At 37.8% G+C, this 16,118-nt stretch overlaps 1 protein-coding gene across 1 annotated transcript in view; it reads right to left on the bottom strand.

Moving 5' to 3' along the window:
- The window catches only part of LOC126094959 (UDP-glucosyltransferase 2-like), a 215,257-nt gene that overhangs the window by 134,863 nt on the left and 64,276 nt on the right, over nt 1-16,118 (bottom strand). Inside the window, exon 2 of the mRNA XM_049909614.1 lies at nt 8,570-8,779. Within this exon, the coding sequence (XP_049765571.1) occupies nt 8,570-8,752 (183 nt within the window). The 5' untranslated portion in view covers nt 8,753-8,779. The remainder of the gene's footprint in view (nt 1-8,569; nt 8,780-16,118) is intronic.

Raw genomic sequence — 16,118 nt, forward strand, 5'->3', positions numbered from 1 at the left:
AAAATAATTATTATCAAGGGAGACAGAATAACTTTAGACGCAACGGTCCAGCGCGCAGTTACGACTCAGGGAGAAATTCTCCACCACGTGACCGACAAGAAAGAAACTATGGAATTTACCGACATGACGACAGACGATATGATCGTAACGACAGACCTGAACTGCATCAGAACTGGCGGGATTTAAACAGGGCAGGGCCCTCTCGTCACGGTGAATTTGTAGAAGTTAGGTCTCCAAATCCCAATAACGATGCGTGCCAACAAAGAGACAATAGGCAATGACTCACACCACTGACAGCCACAAAACGTACTTATGAAACTGACGACGCAGCTGCCGTAGCTAGTAATTACGTAAAAATGGAAGACATTAGGGACATCTTACTCCAGGAACACGACGTAAAACATAACAACATTGCATATCCTGTGATTCACATTACTGTAAATGACGTAAAATTTACGGCAGTACTTGACTCTGGCAGTCCCATTTCAGTAATTAGTGAAACAGCTTTTAGCAAGTCCAACAAATCGAACGATTGCCCCACACTTCCGTTACGTAAGATTAAATTACAAGGAGCAATCATTGGAAAAAGTGTAGACGTACACCAACAAACCAACTTAGAATTGTTTTGTCAAAGCCACTGCTTCTCTATGAACTTTCTTATTGTTCCATTATTGTCGACGGAAATTATATTGGGAGTAGACTTTTTGAATGAATACAAAGCAATCTTAAACTTTCACGATGCTGAAATAAGTTTAGAGAAAGAAGGTAAGTCAATAGCTTTGAAATTTGAAGACTGGCTCTCAAACCATGATAATTAATCGGCTTTACCTTCTGTTAGACAACAGTTCGGAATTTTCTACGGAACTAGACACTAACTATCACTCTGCAAGTACTGACAGGGATGATATCGATGGCATATTTGAAACTAATGAGTTAATTCAGAATAAAATTCAAACAATTGAGAATTGTAATGACAATGATAGGCAGGACCTTTTTGAGATTTTACAAGCACATTCCACAGTTTTTACTCACAAAACAGGAACAATCAAGGGATTTCAATACCAATTTCGTGTTCGTGAGCATACTAAATTTTGTGTTAGACCATACGTAATTCCAGCACATTATAGGGACCGTGTTAGAACATAAATACAATCTATGCTTGACGAGGGCATTATTGAGCCTGCAGTAAGCTCATACAACAATCCGTTACATGTTGTTGAGAAGAAAAATGGATCGATCAGGCTTGTCTTAGATTCGAGACAAATCAATACTATCATTATTCCTGAAACAGACAGGCCGCAGACGATGGAAGAACTTCTTCAAAATTTTAATGGTGTAAAAGTATTGTCTTCCATTGATCTCAGATCCAGCTTTTATCAGATCTAACTTCATCCAGAATGTAGAAAATACACAGCTTTCCTTTGTTTCGGCGTTTGTTATCAGTTTCGGAAACTTCCTTTTGGTTTGAACATTTCTTCAGCAACATTCATTCGCGGGCTAAATTCCATATTACCTGAGTTCTTAAAACGTCACATCACCTTATATGTGGACGATATTCTGATAGCAGAAGCTTCATGGGAACAACATAATCGCATCCTCAACCGTTTGTTACGTATTTTTGCATAATCCGGAATTAGAGTTAACTTGGAAAAGTCTGAATTCGGTAGGTCAAAGGTGAGGTTTTTGGGACATATCATTTCTTCTGAAGGCATTCAGCCGGATCCTGAAAAGTTAGAAGCAATCAGAGCCATTCCAGTTCCATCCACAAAAAGACAAGTCCGCAGTTTTCTAGGTCTCGTAAATTTTTACCGTCGTTTTCTGAATATGAAAATTCTAGTTACACCAAAACTTTGTTCTCTCACTGGAAAAAATATTATTTGGAATTGGGACGAACGAGCTAAGTTGGAATTCAATTCTTTGAAAGACTCGCTACTTAACGAGCCAATACTAGCTCATCCAGATCTGTCACAAGATTTCTGCCTTAGCACGGATTCTTCTAAAGTCGGTCTTGGTGCCCATTTATTTCAAGAAGCCATAGAAAATGACACTACCATTCAGAAAACCATTGCTTTTGCTAGCCGAGAGCTAACAAAATCTGAAAAAAATTGTTCTGTTACTGAATTAGAAGCTTTAGCTATCGTTTGGGCATTTAACAAATTCCGTTTCTTTCTTTCTGGTAAGCACGTAACAGTATACAGTGATCATCGTGCATTACAATTTCTTATGTCTTCAAAATTAAATCATGACAGGTTAAAACGTTGGGCATTGTTTCTGCAAGAATTCCACTTCACAATAGTCTACATTCCCGGCAAGGAGAACATTGTTGCGGACGCACTGTCACGCGCACCGGCTGGGCTTGAGAAAAGTACCACAGAAGGCAACCTCGAGAAAAATTTCAGTATTCTTTACATTCAGTAAGTCGCCTTTGAAAACTTCATCACCACATCTTTAAAGGACATTGCTCATGAACAAGATAAAGATCCGATTTGGAAAGACATCAAAAGTAAATGGCATGAAAAGCCGCACACTCAGATTCGGCATTATTATCTGGTTAGAAACAACATACTCTTCAAACGCTGCACTGTTGATGACAAGCTATGGGTACTTTGCATTCCAGATGATTTTGTTAATAAGCTCATTTGGTACATTCATTTCAGCTACGCACATTTTGGCCCACGAAAATGTTATCATATTCTTCGAACGACTTGTTATTTTAACAATATGGAAAAGCGAATTCGAAGAGTCTTGTCTATTTGTAAACTTTGTCAAAAGGCGAAACCATCTACTATCTCACATCGTGCTCCGTTGTTTCCTATTATTCCTTCTAAATTAAAAGAATTTGCTGCTGTTGATCTCTTGGGACCCCTTGTCAGAACATCGAATGGATTTTCGTACGTTCTACTCGCTGTTGAACTTACTTCAAAATTTGTTTCTTTCACTCCGTTACGTAAAGCCACTGGACGGTCTGTATCCAACGCCTTTGTTAAAAATTTCTTACGTGAAGTTGGCCACGTTGCTAAAGTCATTTCAGATAACGGACCACAATTCAGATCTGCTGTTTGGTCACGCATGCTTCGGAATCATAAAATCAAACCTGTTTTTATTTCATTGTACTCACCACATTGTAACCCGTCTGAAAGGATTATGAAAGAAATCAATAAGCTTTGCAGACTTTATTGTCACAGAAAGCATCAGCATTGGGACAGATATTTACACTTATTTCAAAATGTGCTGAATGAATGAAATGCCTCATGATTCCACTGCTTTACCACCTACTCTTGTACTAAAGAATGAAGAACCACTGAACAGAATCAGAGAGCTTGTATCTTTCCCAAATACACGTAAATTTCGACACAAAGACATAATTGATTTGGCTCTTAAAAATATAAAATCTGCAGCAAACAAAAGGAGAAAACTACACGGTAAAGCAAATGCAAAGAAATTATATATTGCTCAGAAAGTTCTCATTAAAGCTCATTCATTATCACATAAAAAGAAACACTTGAGTCACAAATTCTTTCTAGTTTACAATGGACCTTACAGAATCCGACGTATACCACATGATAATTGCGTTGAAGTTGAAACTATGCGTACTAGGAAGAGTAAAGTTTTACACCACATTTCACATGTAAAACCGTTTATTGAAAGATTATCTGCCTTTTAACTTTGTCTTCGCCATATAACTTTTCACTTTACATTGCTGGTATGCTTTGTCAGTTTTAAGAAACTGTTAACATGCAACAATGTTTGAAGTTAAATATCCAGTCAAGAACCAAGAGAACTTATTTAAACAGAAATTACGAATGCATTGTTATTGCGAACAGACGACACAGTGTTATTGTGTGTGTACATTCTTGCTTGTTAGTTGCACGATTACGTAATGACTATAAGGCTCACATACTTGGAACATATACCGGCACTGCTAATGAGATTCTAATGCAACATTTTGGTTTACTTGAAAATACATTCTGGATTTAAAGTACTTTCTGTGAGATACCAGATGAGACAGTAGTTAGTTTATGTGACAGATACACGATTTTATCACGACACTACTAACGAGTGACAATTTACAATGTTGCTTTTGCGGTGTTTCTGTTTTATATCTGCACAGTTTTTCTGAATTATTCTGGAAAGTAAAACATGTTTTAGTAGTAAGTGTTGTGGTATAGCTACAAGGAGACAGCCTTTTCTGTAGCACAACAATACGTTACAGCGCAGTACTTTCATCATCACAACAATAAGCATAATAACTAAGATATCTATACCCAAAGCATTTCACTTTTGTTTATCATGAGGTAAGTACATTGGCTTCTGCAGAACTTAGCTATCGGAGCAAAATAACTACGACACTTCCACAGAGATTATCTTACAACAAGATGCACCATTTAGCGCTACAGGACACGCATTTGAGTGCTTAATTTTGTACTTAAACCATTTATTTTTCAAGATTTTTGAAATACAAAGGTTTTCCGTGATACATTTCATTCCATTGCTGTAATCTGTAACACCTGGGGGTATAATTACATTAATCCTCAGGGGGGTACACACTTACTTTGTGTACCATGTGTTTGGCAAGCACAATGAGCCCTAGCTAATATGGTATTTGCTTATACAACTTTACACATCGGTACCATATTTCTCTAACATAAATTACACAGCTATCTGATCATTTAACTGAGAGAGACACACTTTTTTATTACGTCAGTGACACATGTTTACGTAACTACACCGTTGGATAACTTCACACTTACGAAATTGTATTTTGTCTGTACTTTGTGAACCACATTTTTTCAGAACCATTGTGATACTATGAGAGCTTTGAACGATGTATTTGGTATGAGATCATGATTTTTAAAGTACGTTTGAGGTAGATGACACTACTGAAATGAGCAGAGAATTTTCTTTAGGTTTTGAAATTATTGCAGAAAGCTGCGACGTTTTTGAGATTTGATTGAGGTGTTATGATGTTATTATTACGATGACGATTTGTATTATGCTGCTGAGGTATGGTTATGATTCATAGGCTGATGCTATATGAGTTATTTGATTATGCTACGTATCTGTTATGATGAAATATTGAAGAAGTGTCGACGAATAAGGTAAGGAATAATGAGTAGTGGTTAGGGACTCTGGTTTGTGAAAAACGTTGTTGGAAACCAAGAATCGTACTTTAAGAGTTATGAAATGTATGTAAAAGCGTGAATGTATTACAATGCCGACGAAAATTTTTTGGACACTGGTATATCAATAGCATTTTGTTTCCACAGATTTGTAACGCAAATTCTTGACCTGTGAAATATTTTTACATGAGACTGTCACTGTAGCGGAAACTGCTGTCGTAAATATTTCGGTAAGAAAGTTAAGTGACCACCTTCACATAATGCGTCGTGGGCACCCAGCTGTGCGACAGACGCCCGAAAAAAAAAGCCATTAATGTGTGCCTTTCAGAGGCACAGGCAGAAAAAAAAGGGGAGGCCATTATCCTCGCTGTTGACATTCTTTTGTAGAAAGCATCGCAAATACGACACTCTCAAACTTGAAAACATATGATTACACTGTGGAGCTCTTAATTTATGATATTTACTAAAATGCCTAATGAAATGATGAGAAACATTTTACATTTATTCTTTTTCTAGTTAAGAGATTTGCTCATTTCCTTTAATATCTAGTTTCTAGCTGCACTGCAGCATTGGTTATTATAAAATTTAATAGATGTACTAATATCACTATTTTCTGTCTACAGACCCAGTAAAGAATACGTTTATGATGTACTTTCCTAGAAAAGAGAGCACAAATAGACATTTCCCTTCACAGGAATTGCATAAATAATTTTTTTAATGACTTGGTAACTTTCTTGCAGAGTAAGTTTTTGTGCTGCATCACCTTAGTGTTAAGATGTGACATAGGTATTAAACATGGCCATTTTCACTGTAATATTTTTTCTGCTTGAGCTTTGTCATGTTTAGGTATAAGTTATTTCATTTGCTGCTGCTGTTTGCCAGGCATAGTGTTACTGGATTTGACTTTGTGTTACTCTGCTAAGCCAGTTTACTACTGATTTATTTTTCTTGTTTGCTGCACAGTGCCTTATATTAGTTGTAATATTGCAATTGCTTTGCCTATTTAAATTTTTTGTCATTGATGTTTGTGTTAATTGTTTTGTGCTGCTGCATTGCCTCGTCCCTTAGTTTAGCATCTGGGCTCAGTAGATTTAAGTTAGCGTAAGAGGGGGTAGCCTATAAGAGAATGAGTTGCGATGAATTTGAAGAAATGCACTGAGAGGTTATATGAGAAAAATACAGAAAGCATGCTTGGATAGGATTTTTTTGGTGGAAACAAAGGTTGAAATAAGACGAAAGATCTATGGAATGAAGTTTTGAGTTGGACTGCCGTACCAAATGTTACACTGAAAACAAACCCTGTCCTTTCCTTTTGTGTTATCCCACTATGTGTTTGTGTACCCTCGTGTATTTGTTTTCTTCCTGTCTCTGTGTAGTTTCATAGATTTTTTTTCTTCTAATACTAAGCTACATTCACTATGATGAGGAATACCGTTATCCTCAAATATAATTGGCATTAATAATATGTTATTTACCTTGTAAATATGCTTAGACATTATTTATTCTGTTTTGTTTTAATGCTCATGTGTAAAGTTGATGTTTCAAAAGTTATTCTGATCTTTTATATATTTACTCACGTCATAATTCCTGTAACACTGATGTATATGTTACTTTGATTCTTATGTAAAGCCTGTACTACAATTGTTATCTGTATTGTTATGTTCTTTAATGATGTATTTTGTACCTTTGTAATCGTATTCTTATGTTATAAAATTGTAATTGACACCAGTTCATCATATTATTAACTTGTAAGTTACATTTCACTGCACACATTTCTGTTGGTCATAGTATGTGGACAATATGTGAGAAGTAGGGACTGTTAGTGTTTGCAAGGACATTTCCAAAAAAAAAAAAATTGTGAGTGCACAAGTTGTGGTTTATGGACTTGCTATATTGTCTGCACGACTCTTTGATGGTGATTGTGCACCTGCACAGTTGCAACAGATGGCTGCTGGCCGTCTCTACAAGGACTACAGTGGGTCTGCATCTTTGATGACCCACCAATACCATTATTTCTACAAGGACTACAGTGGGCCTACAATTTGCTGACTCACCAGTACCATTATTTCTACAAGGACTGCAGTGGGTCTGCTCCTCTGGTGGCCCACCAATACCATACTCTCTACCAGGACTACAGTGGGTCTACACTGTGATGACCTACCTACCAATATTCTTCAAAACGTCGAATGACTCTGCTGTGGGTTTGCTCTGTTGTGGCCCATTACCTGTCAGCATGTCAAGAGTCAGCACTGTCTTTCCGTTGGAAGGACAACACTACTTCTTCAAGACTGCATGGAAATACACTACTTCTGTGTGCATTGTCTTTTACTGCTCAGACTGTGAGAAAAGAAACGGCAGTTTCACTCTTGATGAATGATCAGGACTGTCTTTATTGACTGTGAGAAAATTTTAGCTTTTGACCAACATTGTATCAATAAGTGTGTGCATTTGATATCTTTGTTATTGTAATTATGAAAAAATTTATCAAATCATTATTGGCCACTGCCCAAAACAATTTGTAAAATTTTTTGTAGGGAGCATGGGGGCTATGTAAGTAGGCTGTTTATGTTTTCTTATTGGCAACGTTACGTAGCGCTCTGTATGAAAATCACTGGCTGTGCTGTGTGCAGTCTGTGGCTAGTTTTCATTGTTGTCTGCCATTGTAGTGTTGGGCAGCTGGACGTGAACAGCGCGTAGCGTTGCGCAGTTGGAGGTGAGCCGCCAGCAGTGGTGGATGTGGGGAGAGAAATGGCGGAGATTTGAAATTTGTAAGACTGGATGGCATATATATTATGATTATTAAGGTAAATACATTGTTTGTTCTCTATTAAAATCTTTCATTTGATAACTATGCCTATCAGTAGTTAGTGCCTTCAGTAGTTTGAATCTTTTATTTAGCTGGCAGTAGTGGCACTCGCTGTATTGCAGTAGTTCGAGTAACGAAGATTTTTGGTGAGGTGAGTGATTTGTGAAAGGTATAGGTTAATGTTAGTCAGGGCCATTCTTTTGTAGGGATTATTGAAAGTCAGATTGTGTTGCGCTAAAAATATTGTGTGTCAGTTTAAGCACAGTCTTGTATAAATTTTCAAAGGGGACGTTTCAAATGAACTGAAAATTGCTATTTACTTCACGATTGGTGCGAAATGACCAACACTATGTGGCAGAGTAACGTCCGAGTAAAGCTATGAGAACTGCACGTATAGTGAAGGTACGGATCCGGATAGTGTTCTATGGAAACTGTATTACGATGAAAACTGAAGAAACACCGCAGTAACTCTTCTTTCGGCAAATACACTAAAACTCGTTATTTGGTCCATCATTTAAATAAGGGATTATTATGGCCTCACACCCCGCAATACTAATCATGTTCGCTTACCCTCCTAAAACTGTCTAAAATAAACAAAAAGAGAACACAAAACTACAGAAAATGTAAAAGTCAAACCGCTCGCCTGCACTGGATCGGCAGTGAGGTGCGTGACGTGGTGACCCCGGGCGAGCAGCGCCTCCACCACCTTGTTGATGGGGTACGTGTGGCTGACGGAGGGCGACGGCACGATGAACAGGATCCTGGACGCTGAGGACCCGCCCATCAGTGCCACCAGGCACAAAAGCGCCACGTGCAGGAGCCCCATCTCCCGTCTGGCAGGCGCAGGCGAAGTCTGGAACAGAAATGTTACGTGAACAGCTCGTAACGTTTCCGAAGGCTTAGCACTTAAACGTTTCATTGCTAGCAACGTATTATAAAGACTCCTATTATTACAAGGCTAATTACTATTTAGCTCTACAGGGCCTTTATACTGAAATGGTTCTCCACACCACCTAGTATTGACTTCTATGTGTGTGAGTAACTGTTTGTTCACTGTTGTGGGTAAATACATACAGCGTACACAGGGCGGTGTGTGAAACTGATAGCGATTACACTCTTCCGCTGTTGTAGAAATCTGCTCCAGATTTCTGCAGATACCGTGTTGAGCTGAAAGTGGTAACCAAAGTACGGAGAAATATTCTTCGGGGCTCTGTTGCATAGCAATCAGATTGCTTTCAGTTCTGAGAAATGTCCAGTTACTATTGTGGATTTGAATGATCCATGAAGTGACTTCTTTTCCGAAGAAAACATCGAACTATTTCACTAGAACTGAACGCTCCCGTCGGAACTGTTCTCAGCTGTGGGATATTAGTAGATCACAATAGCAGTATATCGCTGGGTGTATAATAAGACGTACCTTCTTGAAATGAACAATATTTTTATTGTTCTATTAACTGATTTCCTTCCATATGCACTTATATTTTACAATATGAATCACAAACTCGCAATGGCGTCGATTTTTACATCACAAGAATGGCTCTCCTCTCCTCAAATTTCTCTTAACAAGAACAAAACAAAAAAACTATATCCTAAGAATAATTATGTGAGCGCTGACCGCCACAGAGTAATAAACAATATCTTTGTCTCTCTCTCGCACTGTCACAGCAAGTTACGCTGCATGATACATCATATATGCCCCTCTTGTGGACGAACGTTTTTGGGCAAAAACAAACACGAGCGTTCACACAACACTATATCGATGATTGTTTATGACGCTGTATTAAAGTCCACTAGAGTATTAATGTCCACTGTATTTCTTATGATATTTGGTATTAGTGAATGACTATCTAAATGTAAATTATAGATTTGGTGCATATACTGCTGACAAAGGCTGTTCTGAATTCCTGATGCAGCATATATGCATAGCATAGCTTACATGCTGCTTTTATTCATTTGTCGAGGATGGCATGAGATGTGATCAGAAACCTTTTTCATCATCACTCAAAGCTTCTGTCACTCGCCTTGGGATGTCTCAAACGGATAATGTAGCCATTCGGCCAAGCCCCACAAAGGAAAACCAAGGAAAACCTCGGGGTAGATTTACCATCCTCGTATTTCTCATTTGCAAAGATAATTAATTGAATTACAATGGAAAATAAAAAAAATATTTACAATATGGATTTTTTAAACACTGTTCACAAAAGAAACACAACACTGTTAATCTTCTGTGTCTTGAGGTGAACCGTCGACGCGTTGATTTACGTCCATCTACGATTCCCTTCTATCAGTCATCTCCGGGTAACTGATTGCATTCTATTCCCATTTCACTATCTCCTCGTGGGTATTATGGTTTTCCGCATATGGTTAACATGAAAATAAGAGTCAGTGTAAGTTCCGTGGAAAAGGTGTTTGATCTATGCTGAGCTGAAATAGAATCTAAGATTAAAGTTCTTTCTAATTCTCTGTCCTGAATTCGAAATATTCGGAAGTCGTAAGGTGTTCTTCATTTCTATCAACAACCCTAGAATGCACTATACACAAATCCAACTGGAGCTGCCGTGTCAACTTATGCTCGTCATCCTTCAGATGGACTTTAACACTTGTTGATGTGCTTGTAACTGAAAGGCATTCGCTCAGTTGGTAACTTCGCGAGCAACAATTGATACAACATAATTTACATACACAGGTATGTTACAACAATAGTACAATTCTAAAGACAATGATCATCACAAAAGATTGAAACAAAGTGATATGCGTCCTTTTAAAACTGAGAACGGGTTACCCCTTCCGAACAGCATGACTTCAGCTCAGCGAGTAAAAAAACAAATACAAACATACATTGAGATTGTTAAATTGACATAAGAAAAAAATATCTTGCCATAGACCAGATTCATTTGAGTTACTAACCCATGGTCATTATGCATTGTGAAACCTGATTGAAGTTACTATCAACTAAATAAAAATTAAAAAAATTTTAAAAGAAATCATTCATACTATAGCTAAATTCTCTGTATACTGAAAAGAAAACTTATCTTTACAGTGGAAAACAAATACATAATGCCTGCATATCTCTCGTACATTATGCCTGAAAAGAAAAACTAACTACTAAATTGCAAAAAAAAAAAGAAACTATCCTAAGTATGATTCATAGGTTTAATGAAAATTTTGTAATCAATATTATTTGATAAGAATAGTATTTTCAATCTTCAGAATCTTCAGTCATCATGAAATTGCTTTAACAAGTGATGAGGATACATTCCTTTCACCCTTCCATTCTTCACATCCTTCAAAACATAAGTTCCTGGATGGGGTATTTTGGTAATCACAAATGGTCCTTGATACAGTAATTGCCATTTTGTGTTCTTCCTCTGTATAAGTGAAGCCTTAGGATGAGTTTTTACTAAAACTTGGTCTTTCACTTTATATGTTTTTATTTTTCCAAGTCGATTGTCAAAATATATTTTCCTTTTTCTTGCCTTGTCCATTATATTAAGTAAGGATTGTCGTACTTTATTTTTGTAGGTCTATTTTGTTAATAGCTACTTTAGGAATTGGTCGAATCCAGTCATTCTGTTCCTGTTTTCCAAACATCAGTTCGTATGGGGTGTATTCCGTCGTAGTATGTGGCATATTGTTTACAATTTCCTGAAAATCGTGAAGATAATCGATCCATTTGGGTTGCTGGTTGTGGAAATATGTTCTCATGAACCGGTTTAATTCACGAAAAATTCGTTCCACGGGATTCGCCGAAGGGTGGTACACTGATGTTAGAATTTGTTTTATATCACAACTGGCTAATGTTTGCCTCCAACGAAATCCAGTAAACATTGACCCATTGTCAGAGAGAATAGCCTCTGGTTTGCCAACCTTGACTATATAATCCTTGACCAGCTTCTTGGCTATGGATGCAGCAGTAGCTGATTTTAATGGATAAAGTTTGACATACTTAGTAAATATATCAAGAAAAGCTACAATATATTTGCATCCTCCCTTTGATGATGGTAGAGGACCACAGACGTCGACCAAAATGATTGACAGCGGTTTAGTGGGTATAATAGGATGTAGGAAATCTTTCACACAAAAATTTCCTGGTTTGGCTAGCTGACAAATTTTACATTTCCTTAACTGTCTGTGCACTTTCCTGCGAATGTTTGGGAAGTAGCAATATGCTTGAATCTTCCGAGCACACTTTAATACTCCAAAATGTCCCCAAGTGATGTGCGTGTGCAAAATTAAGTCATTCTCATTCTTCTCGGGAATACACACCTTCCAATTATCTGAATCAAGATGCCCTTTGAAGAATAAGACGTCGTTCTCAACTTTGTACAGTCTCTTCAGATCATCGTTTCCAGGCTTTGCTAAAGTTTCCTTTATTGAATGCCAACGAGGATCTTCATTCTGCAGTTTTTCCATGTTCTTACACATGTCAAGAAAATGTTTCCTATATATTCTATCAGTCATTATAAGAACATTAAATTCGGACGGATTGTCCGTGATGTTGATAGTTGACAAATCTCCATCTGGCATTCTAGACAGTGCATCAGCGATGAAATTATCCTGTCCGCTTAGGTATTTAATTTCAAATTGAAACTCTTGGAGTGAGAGCGTCCATCTTGCTAATCTTGGATGTAATAATTTACATGTTTGCAAAAAACTTATCGCTTTGTGGTCACAGTATACTGTTGTCTTCGCTCCATATAAGTAATAGTAAAATTTCTTAAATGACCAGACTACGGCCAATGCTTCCCTTTCGGTAGTCGTATATGTTCTTTCACAAGCAGTTAAGAGTCGGCTAGCAAAGGCTATTGGACAGAAAGTTGATTTTCTGTCTATCATCCTTCCTTGGAAGAGGCATGAACCTATTCCAATTTCCGAAGCATCTGCCATTAAACCGAATTCTTGGCTCATATCTGGATGATATAATATTTGTGAATTGACTAAGGCATGTTTTATTGCTTCAAATGCATTCTGACATTGTTGCGTCCACACCCACGGACTATTTTTGCGCAACAAGCTGTACAACGGTTCTGCATTAATAGAGTGGTCGTGAATGAAGCGCCTGAAGAAAGAGACAACTCCGAGGAAGCCCTTTAACTGCCTTTTTGTTGTTGGAAGTGGAAAGTTTCTGATTGCCTTTAGTTTCTCGGAGTCCGGTAAGATGCCTTTTCCATTTATAAGATGACCCAAAAATTTGATTTTATCTCGAGCAAAGTGGGACTTTTGCAGATTTGCGGTTATGCCTGCTTCCTTGAAACGTTCTAACACTCTTCTCAATAAATCAACGTGCTCCTCCCATGTGGTCGTAGCTATGAGCATGTCGTCCACAAACAAAGTTAAATTGCTTCGAAGTGCAGGTCCCAATGCATAATCTAGAGCATTTATAAAAACTCCTGAGCTCACGTTTAACCCGAAAGGTAAAACCTTAAATTGATAGCTTCTACCTGCATGTACAAATGCGGTGTACTTTTTTGATGGTTCGTCTAGAGCCACCTGCCAAAATGAACTTCTCAAATCAATATTTGTTAAGTATTTCATCCCCTCGAACTTTTGAATTAGCTCATCGATATTTTCCGGATGAGTTCGCACGGGCACGATAATCTTATTTATCTGCCGTGCGTCTAGCACGAGACGAACTTTTCCTCCCTTTTTCGAGACAACATGAAGCGGACTACAGTATGGACTCGTCGAAGGTTCGATCAGATCCCATTCAAGCATCTGGTGGATTTCCGCATCAACTGCCTTTCGTTGGTGCCACGGTACTGGATAAGAAATACGGCAGAAAACTTGGTGTGGTATCACATCTAAATGACATGTGTATCCCTTGATTACACCAGGTCTTTCTTGAAAGACTTCATGATATTCCTGTAGAAGATCATATAATTGCTTTCTTTGGTGTTGTTGCAAATATTCAGGTTCTTGTACCTTTTCATATACCGTATCTTCAGGGTTTAAAACTGGTTGCAAGTAATTAATTTGGTAATACCGTACAGGTTTGCTATGTATCCACTTTATTTGCAGCTTTCGTCCCTGACAATACTTTCCATGGGTACTATATTCCCTGAGAAGATTCACTTGATGTTTCTGATCCATTATTGTAAAACTGGCACGGCCTAGAGAAAAATCGATATGCCAATTTCTCTCTCTAAATTCATCTATACCCAGGATACAGTCCTCAACCAATTTTTCTATTACAAGGAACGTGCAATTTATAGCTACATTTCCTATATCTAACTGGAGTTGAGTCTGCACTTTAACCTGAGAAGACTTATGACCAGTAGGACCTACAATTCTACAACATTGAACAGGAAAAACCGGTGGATTTGCTTTCTGGAGTATTCTTTGAAATAACTTCTCAGAAACGACATTTACTGCTGCTCCTGTATCTAAAGTAACTTGCACAGTAATGCCTTCAATTGCCGCCTGAATTTTCGCAACAGGTTCAGTGATATGTTCCTCTTGACAAGGCATCATATCTTTCTGAAGTTCTTCTATTAATAATTTGCCATCATTGTACCGAAAGAAATTGACGCTTGAATTTTCGCCCCTGAAAACTTCCTCGACTGCACCGTCGGGGCTTCTGACAGTCGAGTTTAGTTTGACGATCGTCCATTATTAGTAGATCTCTGCTCCGTTACGTCGGTTATTATTGGTGGTTGATTTCTCCATTCATTTGCATTATCATTTGGTATCCAACCTGAAGTTTGTGGTTGGTTGTGATATTCTTGGGTTGGTTGCTGATATCGGCGTTTTTGCTGATAATTCCCTTCTTGATAGTATCCTTTCCTCTTCTTATTATTCTTCCTCCATTTCCGTTTATATGTTTGTTCACATTGTTGGTCATGATTACACTGGTCGGGATTTTCGTTACCAAATTTCACGTTTTTCTGGAAATATTTCACCTGTGGGTTTGGTGAATTGTGTGCAAAAGGTTTGTTTCCATACTGTTTGTTGTTACTATTATATTTGTTAGGTTGGTAACTTGGCTGGTTATAGCGCACACGTGATTCTTCGAACAGAATGTCTATTGAATCCAATGTGGCTAGAAAATCTTCCACATGTTGTTCAGGCACATGTAGAAGTTTTTCCTTAACTTCAAGTGGAAGTTTGCCCTTTAATATTCGAATGACATCCTGCGTCGGGATTGGTTCATTCCAGTATTTACTTTTATTTATATACTTCTCGAAATACTTTCTTAAAGATCCATTTTTGAAAGAAAAAGGTTGTGGGTCAAAAACTTCCTTACGTAGTCTTTCTTGTACTCCCTTATTCCAGTATTTGTGCAAGAAAGCGCGTTCAAATTGGTCATAATCTTGACACCAATCGGATGCTTCTGACGCCCACATCGATCCATCTCCATGTATGAATCCTGCAACGTACATAATTTTTTGTTGCTCAGTCCACATTCGCGGCAATATCCCTTTAAATTGCTTGATAAATACCACGGGATTGATCGACTTCCTTTCGGGAATAAATATCTGGAATTGACGATATTTAAGCATTTTTTCTTCATTCATGGTCACAGGTGTATTCTGGTGGCTACTTCGCGGCGAATGATAATCTCGATCATCTGTTTCTGGTTGATTACGTAAATATGCACCAATACATGGATATTGTTGCATGGATTCGGTTTCACTGGTTTCATCAGGAATAATGTCTGCCTTTGATAAACTGCAAGTAGTATGTGCCCCTCTAGTATTAACTAGACCTTGCTGGCATGCTTTTAATGTATTTTCTATCTTTGCTTTCCAAGCAGGAAATTCATCTCCTATATTCTCCTTAATCTCTTTAACTTCTACCTTAAGTTGTTCTTGTGCAGCTTCGTTGTTAACTTGCACGTTAGAAACCGTTTATTTCAAGGTTTTGTCAACATAATTTCGCACTGTCTCGGTTTGCTCTTTCGCCCAATCTTCAATGTCCTTAGAGAATGCGATCTTATGTTCATTGAAAAGTTTCTCTATGTGTTTCTCGCCTTCGAGACTGAGAGTGTCTATCCTCCGAGTAAGCTCAATGACAGCTTGCTCGTTATCGTGCTTAATTGTATTCACGTCTTGCGCAATAGTGTTCTGTACATGAATAACTTCCTGCACTTGATGATTTAGTGTATCTTGACGACATAAGATGTCTTTGTATTTGTTTGTTAATTCCTGATGCTGTTGTTCTTGTGGAACTATGAGTTGTGCCTGACTGGTAAT

The sequence above is a fragment of the Schistocerca cancellata genome, chromosome 8 (assembly GCF_023864275.1).
Source record: "Schistocerca cancellata isolate TAMUIC-IGC-003103 chromosome 8, iqSchCanc2.1, whole genome shotgun sequence".
Lineage (NCBI taxonomy): Eukaryota > Metazoa > Arthropoda > Insecta > Orthoptera > Acrididae > Schistocerca > Schistocerca cancellata.